At 47.6% G+C, this 17006-nt stretch overlaps 1 protein-coding gene across 7 annotated transcripts in view; it reads right to left on the bottom strand.

Annotated features, from left to right (window-relative positions):
* DYNC1I2 (dynein cytoplasmic 1 intermediate chain 2) overlaps positions 1–17006 on the bottom strand; it is a 1097199-nt gene that overhangs the window by 264135 nt on the left and 816058 nt on the right. For all 7 annotated transcript variants that reach the window (XM_069616204.1, XM_069616201.1, XM_069616199.1 and 4 more), the window contains one exon: positions 14828–14941. In XM_069616204.1, coding sequence (XP_069472305.1) covers positions 14828–14941 — 114 coding nt within the window. The remainder of the gene's footprint in view (positions 1–14827; positions 14942–17006) is intronic.

Below are 17006 nucleotides of genomic sequence, written 5' to 3'. Positions count from 1 at the left end.
ACGATGTAATTCCATCAAAAGGTTTTTCTTTGCAAATGTTTTTTGTGGTTGGTGGCAACAGGGTGCCAGTTGGGTCTTCCTCTTGGGGAGGCAACGAAGTTTTGATGGTGTCTGCTGGTTCAGGTTTTCCCAAGCTGTTTAAGCCTAGTGTAAGTGGAGGTGTAGGCTGTGAGGTTGCGGCCGGTGTATTTGGTATGACTTCTTTTAGGCTAGCTTCTGTAACCCCATTTATTGCCTTCGTTGCTTGCCTTACCCTTTTCTCCGCGTTGCTTGGGTCTGAATCGCTTTTGTCGGTACTCGAGGGGTCTATTAGTTTTTTTGCTTGTGGTGTTGTTTTTCTAGCTTTGGTGGCTGGTGGGAGGTCTTGGATTGCCTCCAAAATTTCTGCATCCCAAAGTTCGTTAGCCTCATCTAACTTTCTTTTACACTGTTTTTTAAAGAAGTCCTTCAGAGCCCAAGATAGCAGCCGGCGAGGGAGGATTTTCTTCCCTGTGTCCTTTTTCCTGTATTTTCTTTTTGAGTTTTGTATTTTTTTGGATTGCGCATCTTGTTTGTTATTCGACGCCAGGGTTTGAGGGTCAGTGGCTTCGGGAACGGATACCTCTGGCAGTGCTTCAATGACTTCGTGAGATGCTTTAATAGTGCTGGCTTTGGTGATTTTTAACGAGGAGGGGTCTTTTGAGCTTAGACGGTTCCCCTCGCTTTGCTCCCTTGGCGGGTTTGCTGGAGCAGTTTGATCCATTGCTGCGTGGATTTGGACCAGAGTTAGAACTGTAGCTGTTGATGGTTTCACAAGCTGACAAGGGAACCCCTGTGGGGGCGCCACAGCGCCGGCTGTTTGGGTTGTTTGAATTGCGGGCGGGAGTTGGTTTTCTGGCGGTGCTCTTGGGGCCATGCTAGGGAGAAGGTGACCACTGTTGAGAGGCCGAGTCTGGGCCGGCAAAACTTGATCCTGTTCCCCCTCATTTTTGCTTTCGTTTTCTTCAGCGACTGGATAATCTCCCTCGACCTCCGGCGCAGCCCAGGCTGCAAGCACAGGGGCGGGCGCTGACCGTCCTCCAACAGTCAAATCGTCCACACCTCTTGCCACCGTGAGGGCCTGGCGGGAAGGCTGAGCAGGCTGAGCGCTGATGTTAGGAGGAGAGGAGGGAGGAGATTCCAGTGCAATTGGTGATTGCAGCGATGCAGGAACTGCGTCGTTGCGAAGTTTCCCGAGAGTCCCGTGGGTTCCGAGAGTCTTCGGTGTTCGTGGTTTGTGAAGACGGGGAATTCTGAGGGAGGGGGTCGCAGCTGTTAGGGCGAACGTATGAGAAACTTGGTAGGACCGCAGGGGTGAAAAATGTCAATTCCCTGTGGTCATGTTGGGAGAGTTGAGTGCTTGTGTTTGTTGCATTTGTTATTTTTGTGGCTTTCATAGCTTGACTCGCTTCAACAGCGTTAAGCAAGGGCTCCATGGGTGTCGAGCAGGAGACAAAGGGTGAACGCTGGCTTCCGTCAAAAGGGTTTTCAAAGTCGAATCGGACTGCTGGATTTTTTTCTTGTGGAAAAGAAGCTGAAGAAGTATTTTGCTGAGCCTTGTTTTTTTTTGTCAGGGGTTTCAGTGTCACTGGGTCCGTAGATTTAAAGTTACTCCTTAACAAGCGCTGCTCTGCTACATGCTCAGCCAGCGGGTTAGGAGTACTGGTTAGAGTTTCATGCAAAGTTTCACAAGGCTCGCAAGGCTCCATTCAGAGGGCTTTGGACCGCGGAATGCCGCGGACTGCCAGAGACTGTCTCAACCTCGTATCAAGCTCCGCTCCGCGGTGTATGCTGTAGGTAAGTGGGTCCTCCCACGATAGACAAGGTAGAGAGACTGCTGCTACTGCCGGAGACTGTCTCAACCTCGTCTCAAATTTGTTTCTGAATCTTTATTGAAGCAATTTGAAAATACTGCACCGTAGAACTACTGTGCCAGTGATTTGATGCAGTAAACACGCATAGTATGGCATGACATACTCAGACCACTTCTCAACTGCCCCAGCTTGTAGGTACTTTAAGTGCTCCTTTGGCATATGTGTTCTTTCAGACAGAAATTATGGAAGTCTTTTGTGAAATGAAACAAAATGAACTACAGCCACTATGCCCGGAGTGCATTTTAGTCAGCAACTCTATTTCCCACCGGTGTGCAGTGGATGGGTGGTATGACTAATGCCTCCATGGAGGACATGTGAGGATCCAACAAAGGCTTGACTTCTTTGCGATTTTAAGTAGCCATAGCTTGAAGAAAATATATCTTCATGGGGTGGATGAAACCTTTGCTAAGGTACAGATTGATATCTGCCCTGAGCAAAAGAAGCAAAGGGCCATCTTACCAGCAAAGCTCCAACCGCTCTGGTTTTACTTTTGCGTTGATAGTTGCCAGAGTATCATCTGAGATTTTTGATCAACAATTGCACCCCGCCAGGCAGTAAATCTATTGTTTGTATTCGCACCTTCAGCTTTTAACTTTGTTGTTTTTAGCAGAACATACTTTACCAACATTAAACCCATGTCCATACCTCTAAGGCTTGCATCTGCAGAATTCAAAGTATCCCCTATGTTATCTGATGTCCGCACACACAACTTCTCTCCTTCAAATACGTCATCTATTTCACACAGTTTTTACACTAGAAGGAATTAAGGGGGTTTACTCTATTCCACAATCCTATTTCATAGTTTGTTAAAATCGCAACCTCATTAGTGTCTTCGACAGCCAACAACGCAGAGTGTATGATCATCTTACCCAAAATGTCCAGTTTACTTCCATCTTTCTCTGACGGTAATGTAGATGTTTAAGCTGGAGAATTCTATTTGTTCTACTCATTGATGTAGCCACATGGGAATTCTGTGTGTGATTGATTCCTAAATCATACAGGTGGTGTATCTGACACTACAGTTTGCTATCCGGTCTATTTGCTACAGTCAGTGTCAGTTTGGAGCCATGATAATCTACTCTGTTATTCTACTGAAAATGCAGCTCCATAGGTAGGCAGGTTTATCTTCAGTATAAATTCTTCTTCCTGAGGAGAAAGGATAGCTAAATACAAATGGTTGACAAATCTCAGCATTAATCCCAAAAATGTCAACATTATTTCAAATGTATTCCAGCTCCTCTGAGACAATAGAGATTATTGTGGCATAGAATGCACAATATTGGATACATTTTTTCAATCCGCATTGGTAAAAAAACTGTTGATTTCCTCTTGAAAACGTTTTCACTGTAACAAGAGATAGTTCTGGTGTAAATCTTGACTATTCTCTATCCAACCATAGTTAAAGCCAGTGCCTTCTTGGCAACAACCTGCAAAGATGCCGACAATGAGGCAGACAATGAGATTTCGACAGATATGACCATAACACTACATGACAAATGGAACTTGAAAAGGATATCCTGTGTCCACTGCACTCCGTTGCTATCGTGTGTGTGTGTGTGTCCAGCTTCAAAAGAAACTCTGTGCCAGCCTCAGTGATGGCGCCTCCAGTGATGCTGAAGATCTCTTAAATAGTATGCTTTGTTACAGAATGAGGAAGCAAAGTTGGTGCCTTCTGATCCAGAAGAAAACTATCCAAATGGTTGGTATTTTTTTCTAAATGGCCCAAGGATTCTGAGTCCAGTCTGGAGGTAGCTGGCCCCTTTACTTAAAAGCTTGGAATTTTCTTTATTCCACTTGGGTGGGTGTTTATCCTTGACCCTTTTCTCCCCTTTGCAAATTCAGAGTCTTTGAGCTTTTTTCTTACCTGTGGGCTTCTGAAGAAAATACAGTCATCTTTTATGCCAGCCCTTCCTGGTCCTTGATGTCAGTGCTTGGCAAACATCACACGTTTACACATTATGTCACTGTGGACAAATGCAGTTGTCATCGGTGTCCTCCTGACCCACATCATTTTTTCACATGGCCTCAAAGGTGATATTTCTGTACTGAACAGAAGGCTCACAGCTACAGCCTCTTGGCAGCAGTTCTAACAATCAAACCAACCAAGCTCTGACACAGTCTGTCAGCAATTGTTTTGGAAGAAAAAAAATGAAAACTTAAAACATGATAAAAATAAGAATCTTACTCTCCTTACATTGAAATGAATGTGATCCTCCTTTTAAAAAGGTTGGAAATTAATCTCATGGGAAGCCTCTATGAAAGAGCAGCACTAATTGCTCAAATGTAGACTAGCTGAGAACAAATGGGCTCAAAAAGGAGTGTGTGTTCATTTTGTGTGCACACAGGGTAGAAAGTGCTTTTTGCTGCATACTGTTAGTTTAAACTTCTGTGGTTCCTGGGCTGAAAGCATATGAACGATTGAAGTCCCACTACTGAATGAGATTGATTTCTGTGGCACCACACATGAAAACTTGTATACCAGCAGTAAAGCCTTTTATTACCACCTGTGAAAAATGTTTTACTAGGAAAGATGTAAACTGCTGAAGTGCTGCAGTTGCTATATCCAGTACACCTTTTAGTTCCAGATAGTTTGATGTGTCCCGAAAGGACACAGGGCCCCAATAGGACAAAGCCAGACACCATATCCGTCTATGACAGAAAACATCCCTTCCACATGACTGAGAAGTAAAGGATCTGTACCAATGCCAGGATGGATGCCAGATTGCCAATCCCTGAAAATCGAATTGTTCTTAAAAAATATATGTGATACAGAATTTTTGCTAACCTTTCAGAAATATTGACTAATGTGGGAATATTAAACTCAGAGCAACGGCTGGCTGGAGACAGTAGGTGAAGCTGCAGTTTAACATTGATGTTTCGCCAAAGTTTTCCATAGGGTTACATGCACAAACGCTTCTGAAAAGGACACAGACATTTGTGCATAATAGTCTTTTGTGACTGGATAAAAACATGGAACCCTTGAGGCCCAATGCTGAGATGATCCTCCCCATGTCCCCACACTGACATTGCCACCTCTTTTGATAGCCCATCCAGTCCCCTTTCATCGGTCATGCATTCTGGAACCGACATTTTGCACTAAAGTATGTCCAATGTTTTATTTCCAGAATGAGGTTTTATTTCCAGAATGCACCGTGCACACTGCCATGAACATGAGGTAAGTGTTCTGGGCAAGAATGCCTGTAACTGTACATTACAAGCTGCTAGGGATATACTCCAAGGGCAGCAGTATATAATGTATTGGTGCACTGCAGAGTCCCTACAAGAGTCTTAAAACTGGGGAGGATACCAGGGGGTGCGCTGATGAAAGCAGCATCGATGTAGAGCTCCTGTCCTAACCCCGGAAAAAGTGGTTTGAGCCCACACTAGGGAACCCCTCCCACCCCCAATCAGGCAACCGTAACCCCCACGCAGACTTCCCCTGGGGGCACCTGGGGGCGAAAGAGCAGAGGTTTTACACCCTCCGTGGCGAAGTTACAAGAAACAACGCAGCCTCCGAAAGTTTAAGCCAGGACAGGAGGCGAAGGGAATACGCAGAGAGAAGGCCCAGCAACAGAGGGATTGAGGTGCCACACAAAAGCTGAAGGAAGACAGACCCACACCCATGGTGTGAGGGATCGGCCCACAGAGGAGGAAGGCAAGCCAGTGGAGCCCCCCCACCCATCTGACAGTAGGGCGGCTGGCGTGCGTGGAGGAGCCGGGTCGCCGGGGGGAGGGACACCCTCCGCTACGTGTGGGTGTCTGCATCAGAACCAGAGCTGTGCCGCGGGAGACATCGGCTGAGCAGGGCTGGAGCAGCGGTCAAGAAAGGAGGTGAGGAGGTCCACCATGGCTTGGCCCAGGGCAGGCCGGCGCCTCCCGGACGACCGGCCTGCCCCGGGGAGAGACTTCATGTCGGTGGTGGCCCCGGAGAGGGGATTAGATCCAGAGGACACAGTGCCCGTGGCAAAAGTGCGGCGGGGGCACGGGGCGGGGAACAAAGCGACAACCATTATGCTGAATAGACCCAAAGGCGGGACGTCCTGCGGGGACCCAGAATCCGAGAACCATTCCCCCCCCCCCCGCCCCCTCAGACCAAACAACACAAACAGAAAAGACAAGTTCAGAGAACCCAGAAGGTGGGGGAACTGAAGCAGGCAACATGGGAGGCTGAGGCATAGTGGAAAGGAAGTGCTGGCTGGAATGAGCGTCAGGGGAGCAGCAGGCCTGCAACATTCCACCGGATGCCCTTAGCTGTGGCCTGGCTTGGGTGGACTAGGGGAACACAAGTGAGGAGCAGAAGGACCCCCACTCCAGCCTGTAATAGGTGGCAGAGGTGAGGACCACCAGGTCCTTTCCTGAGGCGTGTGCCTGCCTCTTGAAGGATCTACCACCAGGTACTGGCCCACAGCAATAAAGCCTCGACGTGGAGTGGGGAGGGTGAGGATACAGTGGGCGTGAAGGACCAGACCCGAGTTTAACCACCCCACCCGCACGGCCAGTGCGGTTTCGGGTGCGGCTAGGCGGGCACGAGAAGGGTGAGGGCCCCGGGTCACGTGCCCGAGGCGTGTACCTGCCCTACTGGGGAGTCTGCTGCGGGAGGCCTGAGAACTGAGGAGAGTGCACAGGGGCAGGAAACAACAGGCCCTCAGGAAAAAAAATAGGAAGGAGGGTGGGGTCAGCACACGGGCAGCCCCTTACAATACGATCTTCCAGCGACCTGGTTGCCTGCATGTTAGGGAGAATTCTCTGTTTAGGCTGAATTTCCTAACCTAGTGAGTCCCCCAGCAGCTTTGCTGGATTTTTGGGGTTTATTTATTTTCTCCTGCCAAGAGTGATACTCTTTTACCCTCACTATTGGGCATGATTTGAGTGTGTTTCTTTGAATCTAGATGTGTTTAATGGGCTATGGGGTCTTTTACCCCATAGGGCTTCATGTGTTTTTGTGATGTGTGTTACTCAGCACCCTCAGTGCAGTAACACAGGGGTGTCATAGTGACCCCCCAGTATAGACTCCATACCCTGGGACTGACTACTGTCTCCCAGGGCATGTAAAGTCACCATTGACTTTACTAGTCTTAAATTCTGAACAGAACCAGTACAAACCATCATATTGTGGACGTACTGGCTGGGGCAATTCAATTGCCCCAGGGTCTGTTAGTCGAGGGGGCACGTCTCCGTCCCCCCTGATCGAGTTTTGGCTGGTGGCAGTGGATACTACTTTTTATATTCAACCGCGAATATTTTCCTATGGGATTTCCCATTGTTTTAGGCTACTATCTTTAATTATTTACGGTAGCCTCGAACATACCGCCGGTTTATTTAATTAATATTAATTCTCCGGTTGGTATTTTTTGCCAAAACTTGATTCTAAAATGGCATTTGTGTTCTCTTCTGTGACTCCAACCCAAGTCGAGCCCTTTGTTCCACTTTTTTGGCGGGCTTCTCCACAGAAGCCCTCCAAAGTGGTGCCACTCTGTCTGGGGTACTTAGGAGGGGTGGAGGGGGATTTAGGCACCCTGGACTGAGTTGCCTAGGCAACTCAAGTCGCACTCCATCATGATTGGCCCAAGTGGTGAGCCGGCCGGCTCACCACTTAGCATGTTTGAGTGACAGCTAGGCTGAGTGAATGGGGGTTTGCTGCATAAAAGCAGGGCTTTGGGGACTGGAACTTCAGAAGTCGCCACAGGACCTAAGAATCCGACGAGGGAGAAGCTGAGCCAACCTGCCACGACACCACTACCGGTGGAGCCCTGCTGGACCGTCTCACCACTTTTTCCTAACGACAGAGGAGATCTCCCGCCAGAGAGTCTTCTTACTTTGATTGGTGGGGATAACCCGTTTCACTGTCTTTTCGCCTTCCCGACGTACCTCGTGGCCGCCTTGCCTGTGCCAAGCACCCCGGCAACCGGGATACCACTTTTTACCACGGCCGCGAAACAAAGGTACCACCTTTAACCGGAAAACTCTGCGGCTGGTTTCTGCCCTGGTAGTGCAACGACCTTCATCTTTCCTCCAAGTCGAGATCTTCTCTTCCCCTGGACGACGACGTAACTTGCACCCACTACCAGGAACATCTGCCACCGCTGGAGGATCCTTCCCACTTAAGGTACCGTGTCCCGCCTGGCTTCCCTTGCTACCGACTGTACGGGGTAGATTTAGCCCCTGACTTTCGAACCTGGGTTAGCCTGGGACACCCTGGCTAAACTTTCCTAAGCCTCTATAAACTCTTTTTGAACCCTCTGCAAGACTTTCTAAGCCTAGTGTAACTGTGATCTTGGGTGCATTTGTGCTCTGCTCCCTCTAAGAGTGGGCCCAGCCTTTGGACTTTGGCTCACCAGTGACTTTTGCTCTTCTGCCTTGCTAACAGTGTTCCTGAATCTTAGAGTGGTGTCCCTTTCCATATTCTGTCTTTTTCCCTCCCTTTCTCACAAACTTATTGGAGTGCCATCTAGTTAAGCGCTCACCTCTGTATCAAAATAAGTGGTGTTTTACAGTGACTTATCTGATAAGGAAAAAGGGGTGTATATATTATAATAGTAACTGCGTTTAGAATATTTTACAATAAGAGTGTTGGAGTGTTTTCAACAGTGTGTTTTTTAAAAAAATAAATAATTATATACTTTGATACCAAAGCTCTGGTCAGTGTTTGCTTGTATTGTTGTATCTGAATGCCTATTGTGTATACTTTGCATACTGCCTAACTCTTCTTGAGGGAAGTCTGACTGCTCAGCCACAGCTACCAGGTAAATCTGGGTGGTACAGACTGCTACCAAGTGGGTTTACTGCCAACCCCTGTAGTCTTAAATCTTTTGCAGTGGTCCCTAAGGGAACTGCACAGGTTTCTGCCTAACACTGCACAACAGCAAAGCCAACACCGAAGGAGAGTGTTGGTGCCTGAGCCCACGGAATCAGGGGCCGCGAATCAAAACACCAGGAAGCAAGACAACGCGAGGTGATAGGTGCAGCGCCATCACCCCCTCTTGGACCCCTGAATTGCATATGGACTGGAGGGCCAAAGTCGGAGACATTTGAGTACCACAGACCCACAGATTAGGAAATGGAGTCCAACCCCAACATGGCGGAGGCAGAGAACGTTTCTATGTCCACCAAAAGAGAGGAGATTAGAGGAATGAGGGCGGACATAGGCGGAAAAGTGGACAACATAAATGTGAGAATAGACAACATCGACGAAAGACTACAGGCGGTGGAACATAATCAGACATCCCTCGACACCATGGAAACTAAGATGGACATGAGGATAGCAGAGTTGGAGAGGAGAGGGCGAGGTTGCTCTGAAGATGGACGATTTTGAAAACCGAGAGAGAAGGAACAACTTGAGATTTTTTGGGGTACCGGAGAAAGAGGGTGAAACGGAGAAGAGCTTAAGGAGAACCATACATGTGGTGGTGAAAATCCTGTTTGGCGATGAAAACTTGGACAAGCCCAAGCTGGAAAGAAACCATAGAGCGGGCGCCACAGGGAGGGGCCCGCGCTCAGTGCTTGTGCGCTTTCACAATTACCCAGACAAGCACAAAATCCTCAAGAAGGCACGGGCAGCGAAATCAGTGGCCCTAGGGAACATGCAAGTGGCAATATACCAGAACTTATCCGCAGTGACCCTGACAAAGAGGCGCCTCTGTGCCCCCCTCACGAAGTGGCTCAGCGAAAAGGGGGTGCAGTATTGTTGGGGATTTCCCTTCTCCGTTTCCTTTGAGGTGGAGGGATACAGCTATAAACTTGTGACTGAGGAGGACATACGAAGGGTCACAGAATAGTTACTGGAAGTAGACAGACCAAAACAGAACAATGTACAAGGCCCAGAGAACAGAAGATGGCATGTAAAGGGCCCGAAGAGGCGCAAGGTCCCAGGCTCCAGGAAATACAGAAAGCTGGGCTCGCCCCATGCAGACCCCTCTTGAATCTAGGGCTCGGGAGGGGGCGATGAGAAAGTATTTCAATGTCTAGGATGGGGGAGGAGGGAGGAACATTTTAACTTGAAAAGATTCACGTAGGATATGGAGAAACAGTTGGTGGGGGGCTTGAAACAAAGTGTTTAAGTGAGCCAGGATGCAAGGAGGAGAAAACCACTGGTGATTCAATCTCATCAGGGGAGATGGTTCCTGATGGGGTTGGATGCCGAGGGGGAGGGTGGGGAGCGGAGCAAGGAGAGCAGGAGGAGGGAGGGGGGCAAGGGAAGAGGGGAAGGGGTGTTGGGTTCTAGGAGTTATTGTTCCAATTCAATGGTGTGGTATGGAGACTCTGGTTAAAAGGTCCCTCAAGAGGCTCAATCCCAGTATAGAGGGGAATAAAGGGCTGGTTAGGGGAAAAGAAGATGTCTGGTTTAGGTGATATGCGGATCGGCTCCCTTAATGCCCGGAGCCCAACTCACCCTCTAAAAGATCTTTAGTGTTACGCAAGTTCAAGAGGGCGAAGCTTGATTGGATGCTCCTACAAGAAACACACTGGAAAAAGGGAGGGAAACCACGACTACACGTCCGGGAGGTTGGTGAAGTGTATATGGCTTCTGATGTCGCAAAGAAGCGGGGGTAGCCATCTTGGTCTCGGCTAGGCAGAGTTTTGTGGTTGAAGTGGAACTGGGGGACCCCAATGGGAGATACTTGCTTGTGAAGGGTGTCTTAGGTGGGGCCAAGTTTACGATTGGTTCGATTTATTCCCCGAACATGCAGCAATGTGCCTTTTAGGAGAAAGTCAGAGATAAATGGATTCAATTCAAAGAAGGTCAACTGGTGGTGGGTGGAGACTTTAACATGGTGTTAGACCCACAGAGGGATCGCAAAAGGAGGGGGTGGAGGGGAGTGAATAAGTCCAACCCGGGTGAATTGGAGCGCTTTCAAGGGGTTAACAAGGTCCTAGGTTTGTATAACTCCATCCGCTTGGGTCCAATAGGGGATAGACCATTCACCTACTATTCAGCCGTCCATAATTCTTTCTCGCAAATAAACTTGATCCTGGTAGATGAAGGTCTGCGCGACCGGGTGCTACAATCCCTGGTGACGCTGATCCCGTGGGTCAGACCACGATATGGTGGCAGTCACAGTTGACATGAGGAACCTGAGAGCGCCCTGGGGAACTGTAGATGCATTGACTTCCTGCTTAAGGACAAATATGTGCAACAGAAGCTGCTAAGGGGTATTAAGGAATACTTCCTATTTAATGACACAGGGGAGGTGAGAATACCGTCTGTCTGACGGGTTCATGGCAACCATGAGAGGAACCCTGACGAGGCTAGCTGCCGAAAAAATAAATAAATAAAAAAGACTCTGGGAGGAGGAGGTTAAGCTCCGCAGGAAGATAAAGAACATACAGCCGGGCGGTACCCAGGGGCAGTGCATGTCACTCGCCAGGGCGAAAGAACTCCAAAGATATAAGAATCAACTGAAAGCGCTACTGACACAGGAAACGGAAAATAAACTCCTCTTCCTGAAGTAAAAAAGATCATGATAAGGGCGTCCGGGCAGATAAAGATCTTGGCACGGAGGCTGAGGGAAGAGCAAAAGAAGAGGACCATAGGGGCCATCAGGTCATGGAACGAGAGAATCCTGCACGATTTCCAGAGCATAGGGAGCGAGTTTATAGAATGTTATAAATCCCTATACACATCAGAGTGGGAGGGGGAGGAGACCCAAATAGACAAGTCTTTGACAAAACTACCAATCCCAGGACTCCCAAAGGAGATAGCAGAACATCTAGATAACCCCATCACTGTGGAAAAAGTGGTGAAGGCAATCGCGGGAATGAAAGCAGGGTCGGCTCCAGGGGAGGATGGTTTCACCATTACATTTTACAAACTATACCGTTCCCTGTTGGCGCAACGATTATCGAAAGTTTTCAATGCATGCTTCGAGGGTGAACCCCTACCCCCCACAATGATGGCAGCGGTCATAGTAACAATCCCAAAGGAAGGGAAGGATCAGACCAGATGCGCTTCCTACAGCCAATTTCCCTCCTTAATGGAGACGTAAAGATCCTGGCAAAAGTCTTGGGAACGAGAATAGAGGGAAAAATGCTGCTATTAGTGCATGGGGACCAGGTGGGATTTATCAAGGGACGTCAAGGGTCAGATAATATTAGGAAAACTATCAACCTGATCCATGGGGCGCAAAGTGAAGGCTTAGACGCATGTTTAGTGACGTTGGATTCAGAGAAGGCTTTCAACAGGGTTGAGTGGCCTTTCATGATGAATGTCCTGGGGAAGATGGGGATAGGAACGAATTTCCTGAAATGGGTAACTGAGCTATACAATAAGCCTAGGGCAAGAGTGCAAATAAACGGGGGCTCACACAGACCTTTGAGCCAATGAGAGGAGGCAGGCAAGGATGTCCCCTCTCCCCGTTGCTGTACGCCCTTGCAATAAAGCTGTTCGAAATTGCAATACGGATGAATGGCAAGATCAGTGGTATCACTGGGGGAGAAATGGAATGCAAAATATCTCTATTTGCAGATGACATATAGGTTTACCTTACAAAAATTCAGGTCTCCCTACCAGCATTAATGTCACATTTAGAGGAGTATGGCCTCCTTTCAGGCTCAAAATTAACGTGGGAAGTCAGCCATCCTGCCGCTATTGGCAAAAAAAAAACACTACTAGATAAGAAAGGGAGCTACCTGGGCATGAAGATCAACCAGAAAGGCATCCGACACCTGGGCACTTGAAGCGATGGACTCCGTCGATACTGACATGGTACGGAAGGATGACCTCAATAAAAAACAATGTTTTGCCTAGGTTGCTATACCTGTATACAGCAATCCCGAACCATTTCCCAGACAAGTTCTTCTGGGAGGTCACAGGAGAGCTTCGTAGATTCATATGGGGTAATAAGGTCCCAAGAGTGAAAATGGAGAAAGGGGGGGGGGATTCAGGTTCCAGAATATACGCAGATATTATCAGGCGGCACAAATCAAGGGGATGTTCCAGCATATGAGGGAGGATCTGAGGACGTACTGGACCTACTTTGAGGATTTGGCAGCACAGCCCCTGAAGGTGCGTGAATGCCTGAGCTCCCACCCAACGCTGGGAGTCTTTTGGTCAGTCTGGAAGGACTTTGTTGATATGCAAGGGTATAAATCATGGCCCTCACCAATGTCCTCAATATGGAAGGGAACACTCTCCAAACTGTAAAAGGAGATGAATGGTTCAGGCTTAAAGGGGAGGCAACCGTTCCAAAGATACTGGGGGGAGCTGGTGGGGGAGGAATCGTTACAAATATATATAGTGGTCTTCCAGGGAGGGCTGTTCACCTCTGCGATAAAGCACAATTTCAAAATGCTAATGGGATTGCACAGGGACCCGGTAAAATTGTCAAAAATGTTTCAGGGAGCTTCTCTTTCTTGTCCGAGGGGATGCGGTCAGCGGGGAACCCTGGCGCACATGTGGTGGTGCCCCAAGGTGCAAATCTTCTGGAAAGAAGTTTTGAGTTGGATGGAAGAGGTGACAGGGATAGGTTTAGAGCTGGACCCTCTGCAGTTGCTACTAGAACGCCGGCATAAGGATAGGGAGGAACAGAGGCTCCCGAAGATGTGGGAAGCCATGTTAAGAGCGGGAGGTTGGCCATAGCTCAATGGTGGAAGGAGGACATGCTCTGCACAAAGGAAGTGTGGGTAGGAAAAGTTCATAACATGAAGGTCATGGAAAAGCTCACAGCTGTGGTGAACGACAGGTTGGAAGAATTCCATGTTCAGTGGTCAGCCCTGCTGCTTAATTGGGGACTGGAGGAAGGTAGTTAGGCAGAGTGATCCAATGGGTGCAATGGATGCCATGTGGAAATGGTGGGAATGAGGGGGACCCGGAATGGGATGCGAAAGAGGCCACGAACAGACATGAGTATGACCCTCGAAACAGAGACATTGACAGGGATGCCTCGCACTAAGGAACGATAAAGTTGAGTTAAAACAGGGGATGGGTGGGGGAGAGGTAGGGGGGGGATCTAGACTTATTTGTTAAATGTGTTCTAGTTGTAACTGACTGTTTTTTGGTCAATGTCTTGATCTGATAAAATGCCAATAAAATACATTTTCTTTTAAAAGTGTGTTCAAACTGTGTGAGCATGGGTTTCAAACCACTGCAAAATGAATTGTCAAACCTCAATAGCCAGACACATCCTCTCCAACTGAAAGTAAAGCAACCCATAGGTCTTTCTTTACACCAAATAAAGAAACTATTTCTATAAGGATGAAACCATGTCACACAAGGAAAAGTGAGCAATTGATAAGTTGATAAGTAACCCATTTCATGTTAAAAATGTGAGTAGGCTTGTTCAGAGATCCTTACAAAAAAGTACACCAACATGGCCACAGAAAGCCCCTATTGTCACTATCACTGCTACATTTGAGGACCTCAAACAGTGCAGCTGCGAATATTTGCCAAAATCCTGTAACAAAACAAGTATTAAAAATCCATGTGAATTGTTTTGAGATTCTCTAACTACGGTCCATGAACTGGTAGACAGTCACAGCATTGTACCTTTTGGTTCTGTTAATTAGCTTGAAAACTCAAAATAGAAATGCACTTTTTTAGGCTCCATTGTTTTGTAAACATTTTTCGTAACAAAGAATTCTTCAAAACCTAAAAAAAAGAATTAACTGAAAATCTAAGTGATGCAGTCAGCTCTCAAAGTAATTCAGTACCCATGCAAAGAAAGGCTGGACGGCCAAATCAATGCTGTTTAGAATATACCCCAGCCATTTTAAAAGACAAAGAAAAAAAAATGCTAAATGTCGATTTGGATGGTTTTGGAACTTTGGCATTTGCCATGTAAGGTCACGAGTTCTGTAAAGACAGACATGTTAAAATAATCCAAATAACGTCCAATGCCATTTCCCACATGGACACACATGATGAATAGTTAACATGACAGAATATGAATGGCTTTAATAGTCAGCAAGCATGCACTTCATCACATTTATACTTTACTCACCTGTGGCTGGGAAAGCATGTCCAGACTCCATGAACATATCTTTCCATCAGTTGAAATACTGATCAGGTTGTGGGCATTCTGGGTGCCAACCACATTCACACAATACACTGGATGCTGCAGAAAGATAAAAATATGGAACACAATTGGACAGATTTCTAAAATTACATGTTACCTTACAAACACGATGCAACCATAAAGAAAATAACGGTAGAGTCCTTGCTCTCCCTTCTTAAGAACTGTTTGGGAATTGCCCACACAGCAACCAGGCCCAAAGAAGCCTCTAAAGAACGTAGTCTGAATTTTACAGAGTCTCTCAGCAAGCTATGTCCCCTGCACTAATACAGAGGTGTGCAACCAAATGCCAACCCTTGTTGTACAGGCTTTCTGTCTACAACAATAGGATGTCACACAGCACGTCTCCAATGGGATGAAAGGATGGATGTTATGAAGTGTGAAGAGTGAGGACTAAGTGGATTGGAATCACATTGAAGGTATTTCTTTTATTACTTTACGGTCCTGCTCGCCCTCTCCTCTCCCCTCTACATAGCAATGCATGTACATAGCCCATTATGGCCTATGAGCCATTCCCTCCACCTCACTTTGGTCCTTTATGTCCCTAACCAATGAGGTGGCAGGGCTTAAGCTCCGCCCCGGGCAGCCATCTACAGATTTTGAACCGTAGAGACTACAGTATGATGGATGCTGAGCATAGGAGCAGCCTCTCAGGGGAGGCGGGCGGGCGGGCGCATGTGAATCTATGAAAGATACCAATGCTGGAGAAATATAGTTACAGGTAAGTAACTAAGACTTCTCCAGCAATGGATCTTTCATAGATTCAGATGCTTGAATAGAATACCAAGCAGTTAAACATGCCACCATCATATACATATATGGATAAATAAAGAAAACATATTTCTGATCAAACCTTTACCATGCAGCAAGACAACGGTTACATACTTCGGGAAAGGTGGGGAAAGGAGGCTGGTCCTACCTTATGCAAAGAGATGGCGGAGCACTGCCTGTCCAACTGCAGTTTCTTCGTTGGTATCTTCAGCCAGGCAGTAATGTTTCACAAATGTGTGCAGAGTGCTCCACGTGGCGGCTCTGCATATGTCCTTCAAGGCAACCCATGCGTGGAATGCTGTTGATGCCGCCCTCCCTCTGGTGGAGTGCGCTGATGGCAGTCTAGTTAGAAGGTTGCCTTTCATCTGATGGCAGTGGGTGATGCAGGACGACACCCAGCGTGCCAGACTTGTTTAGAGATATACTGTCCCTTGGTACGGCCAGAGAAAGCAATGAACAGTCGGTCTGAGGAACGGAACTCCTTGGTTCTCTGCAAGTGCAACATCTAGAGAATGTAATACTCTTTCCACTTCAGAAGCGCGATTCTGAACAAAAGTTGGTAAAACATTGCGCTCAGTGAGCGTCATCTCCGACAGCACCTTGGGAAGGAACCTAGGATGTGGTTTTAAGATGACGCGGTCCTTCTGGAACAAAGTAAACGGAGGTTCAGACGACAAAGCTTGTAACTCACTGATCCTTCTGGCTGATGTGATGGCTATCAAAAAGGCTGTTTTCCAAGACAAGAACTTCACGTCACATCTGTGTATGGGTTCGAAGGGAGGTTCCATGAGGGCTGTCAAGTCGGTGTTCAGACTCCAGTTCGGGACTGGCGTGGGAGGATAAGTACGCATCAGCCCTTTCAGAAAGACTAACCGCCGGTAAAGGGCGCAAGGATTGCATCTCTGGAGTTGTTGTGTACACGGCTATGGCTGAAAATGGACCTTGATGGAGGACAAAGAAAGCCCGGTCTTAGCTAAGCACAATAAGTAGAGTAGAACTTGGTCAACCGAAACGGTGAGAGGATCGATGGCCGATCTCTCGCACCACTTGGAAAAAACGAGTCCACTTCCTAGTGTAGGTGACTTGTGTCGACGGTGCTCTCGCGGCCCTGATATCATTCCAAAATTCTGATGGTAGCTTAAGATTCATCAGCTTACGCTGCTCAGGAACCATGCCTTGAGAGTTAGGCTCCTCGGGTCGTGGTGGAGGACCTTGTGGTTCTGTTGCATCAACAGATATTGATGCGCCTTGAGGCGAATCGGGGGCCGTCAGGATAGATGCTTCAGAGTCGGGTATCAGACTTGTCGCGCCCAATCCGGCGCAATTAGGATCATTG

This window comes from Ambystoma mexicanum, chromosome 9, assembly GCF_040938575.1.
Source record: "Ambystoma mexicanum isolate Mex_15411 chromosome 9, UKY_AmexF1_1, whole genome shotgun sequence".
Classification (NCBI taxonomy): domain Eukaryota; kingdom Metazoa; phylum Chordata; class Amphibia; order Caudata; family Ambystomatidae; genus Ambystoma; species Ambystoma mexicanum.
Note: the sequence above shows the minus strand (reverse complement) of the source record. Positions and strands in the feature narration are given on the sequence as shown.